Raw genomic sequence first — 16,606 nt, forward strand, 5'->3', positions numbered from 1 at the left:
TTCCCACCCCCTACCTTTTGCTGTCTTCCTATTTTAGGAGTTTTATATTCCCATTCCCCCATCCGTCTGTCATTTTGCTCTATATTTCATTTATACTTTGGATTTCTCATATGAGACAAGCCATATGGTAGTTAAGCTTATGTACATCATTTACTTCATTTCATATTATGCTTTCAAGGCGTATCCATTTACCTACAAGTAGCTCAAATTTATCCCTCTTTATAACCAAACAGTATTTCATTATGTACCGATATTACATTTTCTTCATCCATTCATCTATTTGGGGCATATGGGCTGCTTCCAAGGCTTAGCTATTATGAACCGTGCTGCTTAAACATTGATATACAGCTCTTACTATAATATGATGTCTAGCTCTTTGGGGACCAGATTAGAATAGGAATAGCTGGGTCAAATGGAGTTTCTATCTTTAATTTTTTGAGAAATCTCCATACTGATTTCCATAATGGTTGTATTAGTTTACCTTCCTTTTTCACTGTATCCTCACCAGAGTTCATTATTTGACTTTTTTAAGATCGCTATTCTTTTCAGTGTATGGTGAAATCTGGGTCATCTTAATTTGCACTTCTCAAATGGCCAGTGATGTTGAACATATTTTCTTGTATTTATCCACTGTTTGTATTTCTCCTTCTAAGAAGTGGCTGTTCATTTCAGTTGTCTAACTTTTGATTGAGTCTTTTATTTTGGGTGTCTAATTTTTCTGGAATTTTTGTATGTGTATCTATTAATCTTCTGTCTGATGTGTAGCTGACATTGTTTTCCAATTTTGTAGGTCACCTATATTATGTGAGTTGTTCACTTTTCTGTGCAGAGAATTTTCATTTGATATAGTTCCATTTGTTGATTCTTGCCATTATTTCTTGTGCAGTTGGAATTTTGTTGAGAAAATCCTTTCTGATGCCTAAGTCTATGACTTTAAGAGCTTTACCTATTTTGTCTTCCAGCAGATGGTTTCTGTTTTAACACGCAGATCTTTGATCTATTTTGATTTCGGTGCATAGTGAGAGCTAGAAATCCAGATTCCATCCTTTGCATGTGTTTAGCCAGTTCTCTCAATATCATTTAGTAAAAAGGGTACCTCCCCTCCAGGACCTGCTATTGGTCCCATTCTCAACAATCAGATAATTGAATGTGCTTGATAGTTTTTCTGGTCCTTTATTCTGTTTCACTGATCCTCATGTCTGTTTCAGTGTGAATACCATCTCTTTTTATCACCATTGCCTTGTAGTGTAACTTGAAATCCTGCATTGTGATGCCTCTTGGTTTGCTCTGTGGCCTAGGACTGCTTTTACTATTCTGGGTCTCTTTTAGCTTTATATAAATTTTAGGTGTTTTTTTTTTCTAATTTTTGTGAGGAACTTCACTTGGTATGTTGATTGGGATTGCACTAAATCTGTATGACAGTATTTGAGTCTAGTCATTCTGACAATATTGGTTCTGTCTATTCAGCAATAGGAGATATATTTCTATTGTTTAGTGGTCTCTTTGACTTCTTTTGTAAAGGTCTTTCACTTTCTTAGTAAGATTAATCTCTTAAGTACTTAATTTTTCTTGATGTTATTGAGAATAGTATTGTTTTCTTAACTTCTTTTCAGTAAGTTTATTATTGATGTGCTGGAACTATGTTGATTTTCATTGGTTTTTGGATCCTGCTACATTTGCTTGCTAATTCTAGAATCCTTTCATAGTGTTTTTAGGTTCTTCTATGTAAGTGGTCTTTTTTTTTTTTTTTTTTTTTTTTCAGAACCAGGGATTGAACTCAGACCCTTGCGCTTGCCAGGCAAATGTTTATTCTACTGAGCCATCTCCCTGGCCCCATGTAATCTATAAATAAAAATGGTTTGATTTCTTTCTTTTGTATAAATATTTCTTTGATCTCATTCATTCTCTCACCTGATCACTCTTGCTGTTTCAAGACCTAGCTTTAACTGAAGTGGTGGTAGTGTACATTTTTATCTGGTTCCTAATGTTAGATGGAAAGTTTTTGGTATTTCCCTATTAAGTATGATATTAGAAGTACTTTGGTCCTACCTGCTTTTTATCAGATTGAAATAAGGTCATTCTATACCTATTTTCTTCAGAGATTTTTTTTCTATCAAGAATGGACATTGGATTTTATCAAAGGTTTTTCTGGAATCTATTGCGATTATCATGTACTTTTTGTCCTTCCTTCTGTTTATGAGATGAATTACATTTAATTGCATACGTTAAACCATTTTTGCATTCTTGGCATGAAGTCTACTTAGTAGTGATTTGTTTTCCAGTATCTTGTTGGAGACTTCAGCATCTGTCATCATTAAGAAGCTTGACCTGTACAGAAAGCTCACAACTTATGAATATGCAAGTTGTGAGCTTTTACAGATACAAGTGAACCTCTCATTATGAACATCTGTGGATCTGAATAAATTCTATTAGTTGCTCACATCTGCTGGACCTTCTCACGGTTTAGCACTTCTGTGTGCTTACTTACAGTACAATAGTGTACAGTAGTACAGCCAGAGACATGGTATTTTTCTGTGGTTTTATTTTTTGTTGTTTTACCTTGTACATTTGTTTCAAAGATGTGTAACTCTCACTTTTTCAGACTTGTTAACAAATTTTGACTGTTTTCACAGAGTGAAACTTATTTATTGTACATCGGGGACTTACTGTAGTCCTGTTTTGTGGGTTGAACCGTTGTCTGGTTCAGGGGGCAGACTGGCTCTGAATTTAAAGAGTATTCTTTACCTCTCCATTTCTTTAAATATTTTAAATATTTTCTTTATTGCTTTTTTTTTTTTTTTTTCATTTGCAGTACCAGGGATCGAACTTAGAACCTTGAACTTGCCAAGCAGGCACTTAAACTACTCAGCTATCTCTCCAGCCCCAGATCGTTCTTAAAGTTCTTCTAGAATTCAGCAGTGAACCATCAGGTTGGGATTTTCTTAGTCGTTAGGGGTTTTTTATTATTACTTCAATTTCATTGCCCGTTAGTGGATTATTGAGAACTTTTGAGTCTTCTTGGTTCATATGTGAAATTTATATGTATCCAGAGAATTTCTCTTGATTCTTCTTTTTATATTAATTTTATTGAGAAAGAAGTAGCAATGAGACAGTTTCAAAATGGGTTATTAGTACGGTTATAATAATTAATACATTGCATATTGTTGTCTTCATAGTATTCATAACACAAGATGCAGACATGATATCTTGTCTAAACACTATTAGTTCAAAACTTTCTTCTAATTGAACTAAGAGAAAGCAGCTGTATATCTGTGCTATTTTGTATATACAGATACATATTTTTCACTACAAAATTGTCCTTCATTTATATCCCCCTTTTTTGTTTACTTTTTGTCAGAGATGGGTATTCCATTGCCATTCATATATTATAGGTGCATGAATTCAGCAAAGTAAGGTAATATAGTCCAGTAACAATGTCAACAGCATACAGCATACATTAATTCACATACATTAAAATGTTTTAGATAATTTTACCCTTTTGTCAGGCAGTTTACAGAGTATACTGTACTGAAATAAATGGGAGGTAGGCATATGAAAAAAAGGGTAAAGGGAAACGGATCTCTCAATGGGAAGAAGAAGATATGGGATATGTCAGCGGGTAAAAAGACAAAAGTTGAACTCTGTTGGAATTATTTTATAACAGGGATATCGAGATTTTGATAGGATATTTGTAAAGTCCAGGTTTGGGTTGATATGAAGCAGTTTTGTTCGAATACTGTTTAGTCAAGAGGATGTCTTCAGGTTAATGGGGATGAATTTAGATATTGGGGAGACTGTATCTATCAATGTGTTTGTTCATAATTTTATTAGGTTCCTCTAAGGGTCAAGAGGCAGGAAGAATTAAAGGATTTGAGAGATGTGAGAGTAGATTAAATGTGAAACTTAAAGTGCTAAGTATTGTAATTATCCAATACCAATAAAGATAACCAGAAGAAAGAAGAGTAAAAAATGAAAATAGAGAATGGAAAGAGGATAAAAAGCAATAACAATTTTTTTCTCCTTTTTAATTTTTTGCTTTTTTGGGATCAATCTTGCAGGCTTATGGTTGGTACTCTGAGCAACAAATTTAATGACAGCAATATGCAATATAACAACTATTGCTGGATTCCTACTATATTGTTTAGTGAAATTCTGTATTGTTCCTAATGGGTTTTTTAAAAAAATAAAGACGAAAATATAAAATAAGATTCCATAAAAAAAGAAACAGAAACAATGACAAGAACCAAATAGTCCAAATTCAACAAATTGGCAAGGTTGTAATGACAACAATTACCATAACAACCATCACAATAACAACCTTCACACAGTTGTGACAGCAGTGACCGAGTTCTTCCACACAGCCCTCTCCTCACCTAGGTCACTGTCTGGTTTCAACTGGCCTCGCAATTTCCTCCTGCCTAAGGCCTACCAGAGGCCACTATGGCAGTTGCTTATGGCGGCTGTCAGTTTCAGTTCCACTGACCGACACTACTAGGAGTATTCCTTCTTTTTCAGGGATCCTAGGTATAGCCATGCCTCCCAAGCACTCTGCCCTTCTCAGTGGCTGTCTCCTCCCTCTGTGGGAGCAACACTGTGGGTAGGGCGCTGAATATTCCACGTACCACACTGCCCAGTAGGTGGCAGAAATAAGCAACTTGTTGTTATTTCATTAAAAATTGATTTGTACTACGGGAGTCTTCTGTCTCTGCATATGTCCATCCAGCCCTGGGGTGACAAGCCCTGGTGCCTAAGTTTTTCTCCACTGTTTTCAATTTGACTCCTTGTGTCGGAGTTGTCCAACTTCTCCATGCCTAATGGGAACTTATCTGGAATTTGTTCATTAATCCAGACTGGATAAGGGGTGCCCTAGCAATCTCCTCTAGCCTGGCCCTTTCCCAGGAAGGCATGGGTGGTTCTGGGTCTTCTGATTTTTAGACAAATATTTTTTATTCAGTATATGTCTATTCATACTCTTCTTAGAGATCACTTCTACATATAGTTATTATCTATATAAGAATAGAATAGTTTCTCTATACTCAAAAGTCAAGACCCTTTTAATCATTAATGCAGTATTTTTTACGAATACTAATGACAAAGTATTTACATAAAATAAATACAAGCACTCACATATGTACCTGTTATGCAGAAGATTGGAATACAACTTTTTAAATGTCTAATTATTTTTATTCCCCAGTGTACAGTCACTCAGTCAAAAGGCCTTCGGTCCCTTTAAGGAAGGATAGAGAGATATTTACCCTTTTATGTTTGATTTACCAAACAGAGAACACATTTTCTCTGTGCACAAGACACAAGCGTTGTAAAGAAAGCAGGCATCCTCTCAACATTTTGGAGGGTTTTTGCAGCCAGCTCTGCTCTTTCCCTGGCCAACTAGGCACTGTGGACTTAGATGGAGGCGACAAGATCCTTCGGACATTATATTACAACACAATTCTGTCCACGCGTGGGTGCTCATATATGGCCTTGCGACCACAAGCTAGAGCTACCAGCAGAGCCTCCTGTTTTGTCTGTCAGAGCCACATAGCTAATGTAAAAAGAAAGAGCAGACATCAAGATCATACTGGCCTATAAGCATCTCAGTTACGCAAACACACACATTAAAGTGGCACATCATGCCGACACGCCAAACGGTAATGACTAGTCTATCAGTTATCTTAGCTTATCTACGCAGATCTATTGCACATAGTCTGATATACTAGTTTGGATGCACATGTATTTTAAAATTGCCTGTGACTAATTCACCTGAAGTACTTCATATTTGAAAAGAATGAATAATTATGACACGGCAGTCATGTTTTAGTATTTTGAAATAATCTCACTATGCATGGAATACAATTTTAAGAGAGCAGTTCTTATGGTTGTCATTCAAGTATGATTCTTCTCATTTAATATAAAAAAACTCAATACAAAAATCACACAAAAGCAATTTTTGCAGGGTGCAAGAGATTAAATCCAGGCCTCCATATGTGCTCAGTGTGTTGTACCCTGAACTGCGTCTTAAGTCACAATGCAAAATTTTGGTTTTTGAGGTATTATCTTTAAACCAGTACTGTATATCAAATTTTACAATTATATACTCATGTTCGATTTTAAAGGCATGAATTTTCTTTTTGGTATAATTCTAATTTTTGCATTTGCCCTAAGGAAAGAGGATTGCAAATAAGAAGTACATTTTTGGTAAAATTTATCATCACAATTTTAAATATTTTTTAAAAATAATTTTAAAATGTTTAAAATTTTTTAATAATTAAATATAAGCAAATTTCTGCAGTCTTAACTTGAATCATAATAACTATCTAGTAGAGTCACGCATAGCAGCAAACATTGTAATCCCAGCATTCTGAAAATTGAGGCAACAGGGCTACATCAATTCAAAGGCAGCTAGAAAACATGGTGAAACCCTATCTCAAAAAGGCAAAAAAAAAGGGGGGGGGGAATAACAATGAATCATTAAGACAATCAAAAATATAATACAATAACCAAAGATTAACGAAAAGATTCAAGGTTCATAGATGTTTATCAATGTTGCTTTGAACATGTCTCTTAGCCTGTGCTCTTCATTAATAATATACTACTTTTCTGATTTTTCACACTCTTCTAACTTAAAATGCATTAAAAATATCTCATTTGCTTTATGCCCTAAATTGTATTAAACAAACATACAAATTTGTATTTTAAAGTGTAATTTGAAAGTTGTGCAATATTACTGTTTTTAAATATGAAAAGATATCATATTTTTGAGAGTTTAAACTGTAAGTTCTATAAAATCAGAAATAAACAAAATCTAGTACAAATTAATTTTCAGGACAGATCTATTTTAGTTAAATAACATAATATTTCTTAGATAATCCCATATGAATTTAAAAGTAAAATTTTCAAGGAAAATTTTTCTTTCTTTTTTTTTTTTCCGGAGCCGGGGATTGAACTCAGGCCCTTATGCTTGCCCAGAAAGCACTTATTCTACTGAGCCATCTCCCTAGCCCTCAAGAAAGAGACTTCTGATGCCCCTCCTTGTGTATCACCAAGGCCTTGCATTAATTTTATGTGAAAAATATAAACTTCATTTTGGCAGCTATTAATGTTGCATTTTCATAAATTATTTTGCTTTCTTAAGAAAAAGAATGTCCAATTCCCCTCTTGGACAAGTATGTGACTGTTACTCTCACAAAAGAAAAATACAAAGTTGGGGACTTGCTGAAATTCTCCTGCCGATCAGGATTAACAAGAGTTGGGCCAGATTCTGTGCAGTGTTACCACTTTGGATGGTCCCCCAGTGTCCCAACATGCAAAGGTAAATATTTACATTACAATCGATGAGGTGAGTATTAAAATTGTGAATACACATATTTTTTATTCTCCTAACTTCTGGGAGGTTTCCAGTGTGCCTGTAGTTTAGATATGGATTCATTTATTTAAGAATTCAATCAACTGTTGCTTCTTAAGATATGCGTTGGTAATTTCATGTATAAAACCCTGGTGGCTGGGACTGGAAAGTCTTGTGTTGTTTCTTTTCATTTTGCCTGCACTAGTCCTTAATAGAGAACATTTTATAAGGCTTGAACCTCACCTAAAACCTCATTGAGTATATGCAAGTAATACTCAGGCATGTGTCAGTTAATAGAAGTGAGAATATGCCAAGCAGTTTGCTACAGTGATATTTTTCAAATCATTGAAGTTTGCTAACAGTTTTTCATGCATCTTTAAAATACCTACATTGTTGAGTGTATGTAAAGCCTAAATATACTCCTGAAGATGCTACTTCATGAAAGTAATGTAACCGAAAATGTGGATCCAAAGTAAACATTCTTTTTTTCTTAAGTTCTCTAATGTTACAGGATAAATAATAAATTAACGAAAATCTCTCCATGTCACGGGATTTTAAGATCATAAAATAGACAATTTAATCACGATTTACACAATGTCAATTGTGCTACAGATCAAGTCCGTACGTGTGATCAGCCTCCTGAACTCCTCAACGGGGAAGTGACACACACCCTGAAGCAACAGTACGAGCACAAGCAAGTGGTGGAGTACAAGTGTAATCCCAGATTTCTGTTGAAGGGGCCAAGTAAAATCCAGTGTGTTGACGGAGCGTGGACAACACTGCCAATATGTATTGGTAATATATTTAAACTTACACAACTTTTGTATTCATTTAAATATATACAATAGGTCTTCACTGTGATCTTTTTATGAAATTTGCATAGAGGAGAAACGAACATGTGGAAATATATCTGAACTTGCCCATGGCTATGCCTTGCCTTCCAACCCTCCCTATCACCACGGAGATTCAGTGGACTTCAGTTGTACCGAAACCTTCACAATGATTGGACGCAGTTCAATTACATGTGATAGAGGAACATGGACCCAACTTCCTGAGTGTGTTGGTGAGAATATACCTCTCAAATGGATCTTTAATATTTTAATGTTTTTATTGCAAAAATATTTTTTTGTTTATTTATTGAATACAAGGTCTCTCTAAGCAGTTAGACTCACAGTGATCCTGGTGCCTCAGCCCTCCCAGCACTGGGATTACAGACGTATGCCAGCACGCCTGGTTTGGGGGACGGCATGGCTTGCTGTACCCAGGATCAAAAACCAGTTCTTGCACTTGCCAGGCAAGTGCTTAGACTGCTGAGCTATCTCCCCAGCCCTATTACAAGAATATTTTCACTCATATTTTTTTGAATTTAGGGATATTCTTCAAAATGTATGATTTTAAATTTAATAAATCAAACATTTTATGTTTAACAGTTTATATCTATAGAAAAATTAAAACTTGCAATAGAATTTTACAAATGTTTTGTGTTTGGTATTATCATTTACTTTATAGGAAGAAAGCTAGATTTGACACATAAATTTCATAGGCTCCAAACAAGAGTAGTTACTACCAAGAAAATGTTACTTATTTTACATACATAACATTGTTGTTATACAATATTCACCTGAAATCCTAGAAGGCAAATCAATAATGACTTTACAATTTTCTGGGGGGTTTTAGGGGTTTTTTTCTGTTTTTGTTCTGTTTTGTTTTGTTTTATTTTTTTGCAGAACCAGGGATTGAACTCAGGCCCTTGCACTTGCCAGGGAAACTCTCATTCCACTGAGCCATCTCCCCAGCCCTACAATTTTCTCTAGAAATATTTTCTGTCTAATAACTCATTTTTAAAAAAACATAAACTCCCATCTTGTGTCAAATGTAGCAGATTGAAGTTAATATGCTGCCACTGGACTGGCCACCACCCCTGGCTTGGTGACACTACCTCTCAATCGGTAGTGTCACTCCCTGGTCAGAACATTTAGAATTGGGACATGAAATAAATTTCCTGATAGATTTCACTGGTGCAAAATCACCCTGCCATTTTTGTGATCAGTTTTTTCTGACTCATTGAAAAAGCCTTTCAGGGCCCTCATTAACTTTTCTCCTAGGCTGGGTTCTTTCCTATATTTTTCTTGGGTCCTTCATTCAAAGTGTGTCCTAGATATCCAGTTTTTCTTACTCCCTGGATTTCCAGAATTCTGTAACTGATTAATCCCAGGAACATGGACAGTTCCTCAGGAACAAGGGTTTATGACTGTTGTATTCACTAGTATATTCCCAGCAGACAGAAGACAGGCTGACATATATGAGACATTCAATAAGGGTTTATCAATGAGTCAATATGTTTTGCTGCTTGTAATTCATTACCATTTTTGCGAAACACATCCCTGTCAAAGCAGTGTCTTTAATCCTTTCAAAACTAACCTCATCATTGTTCTTTTCTATTTCTATACATGATTTCATCTCCTTTATACTGAAGGAAAACCTACGATAATCTGAGGCATGAAAGCTCTCAACTCTTTCTGCTAACTTTCAACAAAGCTTCTACTTCAATTATATTTCTTCTAATTTCTGCATTTTGTTCCCTGTGGTTAATTTTCTTATTTCTGCTTCCTACAACATCCCTGTATGGACCATTGACTGTAATGATCTAATACCACCCTCTCAATATTTCTGCTAATCTGGTTTTTTCATTCTCCTATGTATTTATTTTCTCCCAATTAATAAGGAAATCCTTCCAGAAATGGGCCACAGGCCCCAGCTACAAGCACAACGATGCTCCTTGACCTCTGTGCTTCCCTTAGTTACCACCTGGTACGAAATCTCTTATTCCCTCTTTCGCAGCACTGGGGCAGAATTATGGATGAGACTAATTTTTGAGGATAGTGTGCTGTGAATTAGCCTATTTTATTGTGTTTGAAGATTGGTTTACAGAATCTTGACTCTTTTTCAGCTGGTGACTTAGTCTTCTTTGTTCTGTTCATCCTCACATGACTCTGCTTTCCTATTTAACAAAAATCATCAGAAACCTCTACTAATATTTTACTTAATTCAAAGTAATTTTCATATTCATTGTTATTGAATATATAAATACCAACAATAGTCCACCATTACTTCATAACATAAACCACATAATTTTATTATGATATCACAATATCTTCAGATGAACTATTGGAAATACTCTAAAAATATGTGAAAAAAAATCATGACTTTAAGCATTCAATTTCTTATTTAAAGTACCTATTTCACAAAAAATTCTTAAATATTTTACATTGTGCAGATCTGAAATCTACTTTTCACACTGCATCTTGAACATATATATGTTATTAATTTCTTATATATTTCCTCAATTTTTGTAATCCTTTGCAATTGTGGGTGTAAAGATACAGTGTTGTTTACAATCAGGAAAGCAAGCAAAAGGCTGGGATATACTTCACTATTACACTGCCAGCTTGGCAAGCGCAAAGTCCTGGGTTCAATTCCTGGTATCAAAAGTAGGGGACAACCAGAGATCAGAGGATTAAAGTGCCTGCTTAGCCAGGCACGGGGACCAGGGTTCAGTCCTTCGCATGCTGTGCTTGTCTCGCCCCCAGGGTGCTCTGAGAGGGTGACTGAGACTCGGCAAGTGGTGCACGCCTATAATCCCAGCACTTGAGAGGCTGAAAACAGGTGGATCACTATGAGTCTGATCTGTGTAGTGAGACCCTGTAGACCCTGTACTAAATACATTTAAAAGAATAAGAAAAAAAGAAAAGAAATTGGTGTGAACATATGCACAGATTTCAAATCTGAATTGAAATTTCATCACTTGATGACTGTTCACTACTTACAGCATATGAGAAAGTGAACCTCTATGCTCTTCCAGTACTCAAAATACAAAACAATTTTATGACAGATATTCCCTCTGATATTTAAATACTGGACATGAGATTTATGTTCATAGATAATAGTTCATCTTGCACACTGGAACAAATGTTTGGTGGAATATGGAGGTATAAGTCCTAGTTTCTTTATAAATTGACTTTGTGGCTTTTTACCAGTAGTGAATTTGTTTCTTGTAATTGGTCTTTTTTTTGAAATTTCAAGTAAGTCTTTTTTTTTCATAAAAAAACTTCATCTTTGTAGCAACAGATCAACTAAAGAATTGTGAAATACCAAATTTTATTGTAAATTACGGAGGTCAATTACATAAGAATGAATATCAACATAACTTTAATCTGAGCTACATATGCAGAGGAAAGTCAAAACCTCAGCACTCTGTCTGCATAAATGGAAGATGGGATCCGGAGATTACCTGTACAAGTAAGCTCTTTTTTATGGTTTTCAAGAATTTATTCAATTTGTCCTTTTTTTAAAAATTGTATCTTTCTGAGTTTTAAAAATTTTGCTATTGCATCATACAAATTTTTTTAAGTAGGTAGGTTATTTAGAAACTAACCAAACACAATATTTATATTCTTCTATCATATCCATTGGTTGTAGCAGATCTATAATATAAAAAAATGTGCATTTGAACACTTCGAGTTCAAGTTCATCGGTAAGAACTGTTGGTATGCTGTTGGAGTTTCACCTTCTTCTTTGTCTTTATATGCACACATTCTTTAACGAGTCTCCTTTTCCAGTCTTTATACTGTTATAGAGCATCAATCATGCAGGCTGGATATTTGGAAACTTCAGAAATGTTTTCTATGGAAATACCTTCTTTTGACATGTATGTGTAAAGTCATAATTAGAGGGATTTGAACTTTTCTTTTTCAGAAACTTACATTCTTTGGTCCCTCTGGCTGTTGTCTACAGTACCATGGGTGCCCTGGGGCTTAAAGAACAAAGATTTAGTAAAGATTGTAAAGTATATAGATCTTTGTTCTCACTGATCTCAGTCATCAGGATAGTAGGAATTCCCTTCTATGCCTTAAGCTGAGTGAGTCAGAAACCAGTCATTCAGCAGGTGCCTCAAAACCTGGAGCACTAGACGTATGTTCTGATTTGCTTTCCCTAAAGGAGTATCCTCTCTGGTGGAAAACATTTTCTCCATTGTACCACAGGTTTCCTGGAAATGGTAGCCCCTGTCTGGTTTTTTGTCATTCTCTGCAGCCACCAGACAACTAGAGTTTTGCAAGCCCTGGCAATGCTCCAAGACAAGTGAGAGAAACCAGTTCTTCAGGCTACTTTCTGCAAAGGTGGAATGAAAGATCATGGTTCATTCTTTGCTCTCCTGAGGGACAAACTGCCAAGGGAGATAGGCGTCTGTCTGTTTTGGTGCATGTCTTTGGAGCCTTATTATACAACCGAGATCTTTTTTACTCACATTGGCCTCCAGGCAGCTATCCCATCAGCACTTGGAGGCAATTGGTACAAAAGCCAGTGCGTGAGCTGGTTCCTCACCCTTCAGCTTGGGAGATAGCTCAGTGGTCTAAATGCCTACCTGGTTGGTTCCCCTGTACTATATGCTGTGCCAGCCACAGAAACCAGGTATGATGGCCCAACCTGTAATCCCAGCACTGGGGAGGCTGAGACAGGAGGATCTCCATGAGTCCAAGCTACGTAGCGAGACCTTGTACAAAAAAATAAATAAATATTTTAAATCTTCTTTTATTTTGATAATAAGCTTGGATAACTGATTCTAATACTATTTTTCTCATCTGTTTAGTTTTCAGTTTCCCTATTTTTAGCTTTGTTAACTAGTAATTTTCTCCTTATATTGACTATTGTTTTCTTCCTTTTTAAGCTTAATTTTCTTTCTTTCTTTCTTTCTTTCTTTCTTTCTTTCTTTCTTTCTTTCTTTTTTTCTTTTTTCTTTCGTTCTTTTCCCATTGTGTATGTGTGTAATGTTAGGGATCAAACCCAGAGCCTAGAATACTCTCATTGTTAGGCTAAGAAAACTAAAATATGAATCTAAATGGCCACACTTTTAAAATATAAAACTTTAAAACACGATTCTTAAACTATTGTTTTAGTCATATCCCACAAAGTTCGATATATACTTATTTGATTTTTAATAAATAAATACATATGTTTATATGTATATTCCATTTTACCCCCATTGAAGTATTTGTAATTGCCCTTCTGATTAGGTGACTTAATTATTTAGAATTTCTTACTTAATTTTCAAATATGTGTTTTTTTCTAGAAAATTTATTCTAATTTCTAATTTAATTCTGTTATCAGAGAACAATATGAATTTTAGTATATTGAAATGTATATATATATATACATTTATATACAATTTATATACATTTACCTACATAATATATATAATATATTATATATACATTTATATATATATTATGTGGGTAACATTCAAAGGGAATGAAATACTGAGATGAAAGGGACTAGAGAGGAGGGGAGGGAGATATAGCTATGTATTGATGCAGGATGCCTTGAGCAGTTATACTGTTGATTTCTGTTGGTCTATGGAAAGGAACAGTTAATGCTTAATTTTTTTCTCATCTTAATTTCTTAAAACCTTTTAATCCAAACAACCAATTTTTTAAAAAAATGTATTTAGTACAGGGTCTCACTCTGCAGCTGGGACTCATAGTGATCCTCCTGTTTTCAGCCTCCTTGGCACTGAGATTACAGGCATGCGCCACCACTCCCAGAATCAGTGACTGGCTCAGTGCGCCCAAGGGCAGGGCCAGTGCAGAATGAGATACTGGGGATTGATCCCCAGTCCCTGCATTTGCCTAAGCCAGTGCTTAGTCCACTGAGCTATCTCGCTGGCCCTTAAACAACCAATTTGAAGACAACACTATACAATATAACAAACATTTCTAATTCATATTATTTTGTTGAGTGAAATTCTGTATCATTTCTAATTTTATATTATCAGTATTTTGTATCCTCTTTAAAAAATAAAAAACTTTTAAAAAAGAATAGATAACGTTGAACTGTGATACAAGCTTAAAAATATAAAATACATAAACATAGGATGTTATATGATAAATTATTCATAGTTATTGACCTTTCATTCATTGATAATTAGTCTTTTAATATTTTGTTACAATGCTTTTTTTGAGGAGTCTGTTTTTAATGTTTTCCAGAAGAAGAAAAAGTTTCATGCCCCCCTCCACCTCAGATTCCCAAAGCTCAAAATATGATGACCACTGTGAAATATGAAGATGGAGAAACAGTGTCTATTCTTTGCCAAGAAAATTACATACCTCTGAAAACAGACGAAATTTTGTGCAAAAATGGAAAATGGCAGTCGTTGCCACGCTGTGTGGGTCAGTGGTAGTATGTATTACTTGCTTTGTAGCATTTTCACAGTGAATCATTAATAATCCCCCATGTAAGCTATACACACGGAACAACTAAAAGCTTTTCTCTATATCCATTACACTTTATCCAGAACTATACATTATGATCCAACTACCTCCACCAATTAATAATGAATCATTGTTTTTCACTTCTATGAAGATAATATAGACAACAGTTTGGAAAAAAATGTAAATGCCAGGTAAAGTTCTCTTTGTAAATATGCTATTCCACATAATGAATAGGACATCTGAACAAGAATCTGAATGAATGGCACATCTAAAAAAGAATGCGACAGCATAACGCTTGTGGAGCCATAACTTAAGCAAGATTTGATTTGGGTTTTCAATTTAAAAATTTGATTTCTATCTTGCCCTTTGATTTCTGCTCTTCATGTAGAGAAAATGCCTTGTTTCCCACCCCCTCATATAAACCATGGCGCTATTGAGCCATCGGGATCTTCAGAAGAAAAGAATCAAACTACTACGTCTAGACCATATGCACATGGTACTAAGTTAAATTATACTTGTGAAGATGGTTTTGTATTATCTGCCCAAGATGGAATAACGTGTCACATGGGAAAATGGAGTTCACCGCCTGAGTGCATCGGTAAGGGCAGTCTGAAAAATAGCAGCTTTGGTTTTAGTGCAAGTCATTAAAAATAATGATATGGGAGAAGATTGCAGGTCAGAGCCTGGCTGGGTGCTTTAACGAGATTCTGTCTGAAATTAATATTTTTAAAAAAGTTTTGGGTAAAATATTTTAAAATATTGTTATGAAAATAAGACAGAATATACAGATATATATAGATAGATAGATATAGATATAGATATAGATATAGATATAGATATAGACACACACAATTACAGGTTACCATTCAAAAGTTTTTACCAAATTGAGTCAACTTTATCATTTTATTTATTCATCATGGAATCACTTTTTATTCTGGTATTTTAAAAAATAGGTTGTATAGTGAATTTGAACTATCCATCATTACAGACTGAAGAGTTTGCTTTGCTAATAGGTTTTTAAATATTTTTACATGTCTTTCCTACAGTGTCTTTTCTGAGTTCCTGTATGTCTGCTTTTATCACTCATAATTAATTAGAAATATTTTGGCTACCTCTTAACTATATTGCTATTGTTGGTTTCAAATTCTTGCTCAGCCTGTGGCAGTGTTTCACAAGTGTCATTTGGAGTTTGTAGGCATTCGTAAACCATCTCTGGGATGTCAGAATAGCTGCTATACTACCATTTCCTTGAAAAAAATAAACTACTGAATGTGAAAATTAGCTCATAAAATTAAATTTCTGAATTAGCAAAACATCAATAAATGCTTTCACTATTTTACTTTTAGGGCTTCCTTGTGAACCTCCACCTTCAATTTCTAATGGTTTTGTGTCTCACGAACTGGAAAACTATCAGTATGGAGAAGAAGTTACATACAACTGTTTGGAAGGATTTGGAATTGATGGACCTGCTTTTATACAATGTTTAGGAAGAAAATGGTCCACTCCACCAGTCTGCATAAGTATAGTATATTTAAGATTATTTTATGTGTAATAAATACCCAAATCAGTGTGAAAATGGCACAAATAAGACTGTAAGCTATGATTTGGAATTTTACAAGACATCACTTAGAAGTTCTGAAATATGGCAGAGAATTATAGCCCTACTGATAAAAAAAAATCTAATATGATGAGCTGTTATGGTTTGTGTGAGTTGACCCCCAAAGCCTCACACAGTCCAGGGGGGAAAGCTTCTAGAGTTTGTGGTTAATTCATAATCCAATGCTAGGATTGTGTGTGTGAGTGCTACACCTGACCCGGGATGAATAATCTGCGTACAACAGAAGGAAGGGAGAGAGGCTTGTTAGCTACCACAGCCACTGCTCCTCCCTTTGCTCTTTGCTGTTTTCTTTCTTTCTTTCTTTCTTTCTTTCTTTCTTTCTTTCTTTCTTTCTTTCTTTCTTTCTTTCTTTCTTTCTTTTTTTCTTTTTTCTTTTTTTCT

The 16,606-nt window shown here is 34.9% G+C and overlaps 1 protein-coding gene across 1 annotated transcript in view; it reads left to right on the top strand.

The window, feature by feature from the left end:
• LOC101586433 (complement factor H) overlaps window positions 1-16,606 on the top strand; it is an 88,034-nt gene that overhangs the window by 59,529 nt on the left and 11,899 nt on the right. Inside the window, exons 12-18 of the mRNA XM_023707776.1 lie at window positions 7,133-7,309; window positions 7,955-8,137; window positions 8,226-8,405; window positions 11,465-11,641; window positions 14,383-14,565; window positions 14,996-15,205; window positions 15,954-16,127. Of these exons, the coding sequence (XP_023563544.1) occupies window positions 7,133-7,309; window positions 7,955-8,137; window positions 8,226-8,405; window positions 11,465-11,641; window positions 14,383-14,565; window positions 14,996-15,205; window positions 15,954-16,127 (1,284 nt within the window). The remainder of the gene's footprint in view (window positions 1-7,132; window positions 7,310-7,954; window positions 8,138-8,225; window positions 8,406-11,464; window positions 11,642-14,382; window positions 14,566-14,995; window positions 15,206-15,953; window positions 16,128-16,606) is intronic.

Source organism: Octodon degus, unplaced genomic scaffold, assembly GCF_000260255.1.
Source record: "Octodon degus isolate 3935 unplaced genomic scaffold, OctDeg1.0 scaffold00009, whole genome shotgun sequence".
In the NCBI taxonomy this organism is placed as follows: Eukaryota; Metazoa; Chordata; class Mammalia; order Rodentia; family Octodontidae; genus Octodon; species Octodon degus.